At 30.3% G+C, this 1824-nt stretch overlaps 1 protein-coding gene across 1 annotated transcript; it reads left to right on the top strand.

Moving 5' to 3' along the window:
• Window positions 1-31: 31 nt before the first annotated feature.
• On the top strand, window positions 32-848 carry LOAG_19004 (hypothetical protein; the record flags this gene model as incomplete). Its single annotated transcript, XM_020451663.1, has 3 exons — window positions 32-146; window positions 505-585; window positions 748-848. The coding sequence occupies 3 exons, from the start codon at window positions 32-34 to the stop codon at window positions 846-848; spliced, it is 297 nt and encodes a 98-aa protein (XP_020304537.1).
• Between the last annotated feature and the right edge of the window lie 976 nt (window positions 849-1824).

The raw sequence follows: 1824 nt of genomic DNA, 5'->3' as shown, positions 1-1824 counted from the left end.
ACATTAAAATTATAATACAACAGATATTAATATGACAAACTTGATAGTATACATTGCTTTTTTCATTTATTGCCAAGCTGCCAACCAAAATCAGGCACCTATGCCAAGAGCAGGAGGAGATATGCAACCTATGCAAGCAGGAGTAGGTATGCATCTCACCTTTTTTATCATTCTAATTTGCTCTCCAAAGAAATATACATTGCATTCTGCGTCATTCCAGGTTTTTTATTTGAGATTTCTCGTAAAACAGCGTAAGATGGGAGAAGTAATTTCAATGGTAACTGCATTGGTTCGAATACCACTGATTTTTATTTTTGTTGTGACGACAACAAGAGTTATTTTACTACTTTACTGCTTTGGCAGAAAAAATCTGAAAAAGTGGAAAACACAATTTCTTATTGTTATGGGTTGATTAGTTTAGGCGATAGTAATGACCATTACAAATCTCAAAGGTTCTCCCTTGTTCAATTAATTTTATCAGACTAACTATCGCATTAATTTCAGCTGCGGAGGTTATCACAGATTATAAAGCTGATGAGTTATGGGAAGATGGTCGATTAATAGCAACAACAAAAATAGAAGAGTGTACGTTCATTTTATACAGAATTGACTCATTAGGATCGTTTTATGTTCAGTGATTAATCATTTCGAGAACATTCATTTATAATTCTTTCAAGTCTTATCGTTAGCTTGTTTCTATTAGGGAGGAAATAAATATGCGTAATTATTTCTACACAATGATTGCAGCAATAATGATGAATTGTGGTTCAATGGAAGATGAAAAATTGTTTATTTTGGAGGAGAAACCGTTTCTATTTTTGGGAAACTCTCTTAATTTGATAAAGTGAAATCAGGAGAACTGTAAATGTACAAGTGATAAAGATTGGTGCACAAATGATAAAATAAGGAAGTTCTCTTCACCTATCAACTATTTCTCATTTATCTATTCGATGATAACTTTTAAAAGAATCCATTGTATTTTAAATATAAAAGACGATGAGATTTCTATAGAAATATCAAAAATTAAAAAAAAAAGAAGTGGAAAGGCAAAAACACTCACACGAATGATACCACCAAAAAAAAGAAAAAGAAAAAATTAGTTCTATCCATAACGCTATTTTGTCGTAATTTGATTAAATTAGCTTGCGTTAGTGTTTGATATTCAAATTCAATCCATGAGCGCATTTGTTTCGAATCACTTTCCGTTTGCGCAAATAGATTTACGGATTTACGGATATCCGAAGCTAGCATTTCTCCACTGTAAAAATACCGCTAGTAATTCCGCATTTTTTTACTTTTCAAGAAATTAGAAGGAAGTATCGGAAATGACGACGTCACGTAACGTGATACTATTTTCTCTACGTGCAAACACATTTTTGAATGATAAGAAAATATAATGCAATTCTTTATCTAAACATTTGTTATTAGAATTAAATATTCATTTACAATTGTTGTTAGAAATTCTGTTATTTTAATTATTTACTTTTAATTTTGGTATGATAAAACTATTTCTTAATTTTTATTACTTTAATTATTTAAGTCGTTATCAATTTGATAAATGTAAAGCTAATGTTAATGGACTATTAGCGCCATAGATATATAACATGATAGCGCCATGTGAAGTGAGTGAGGTCATGATCGAACATGCATATAATTCTTTCGGATAATTGAAATGACATTCATCGGATGATAGGGAATGTCCCACTGATGATAATACTACCGCCTTAATATACCAAATATATAATAATGATGAATATTATGAAAGCGTTGATTAATTAATTTGGAATATTTAATTTAGCATCAAAGGAATATCTGACATCTTTC

This window comes from Loa loa (genome assembly GCF_000183805.2).
Source record: "Loa loa unplaced genomic scaffold supercont3.881, whole genome shotgun sequence".
Lineage (NCBI taxonomy): Eukaryota > Metazoa > Nematoda > Chromadorea > Rhabditida > Onchocercidae > Loa > Loa loa.
Note: the sequence above shows the minus strand (reverse complement) of the source record. Positions and strands in the feature narration are given on the sequence as shown.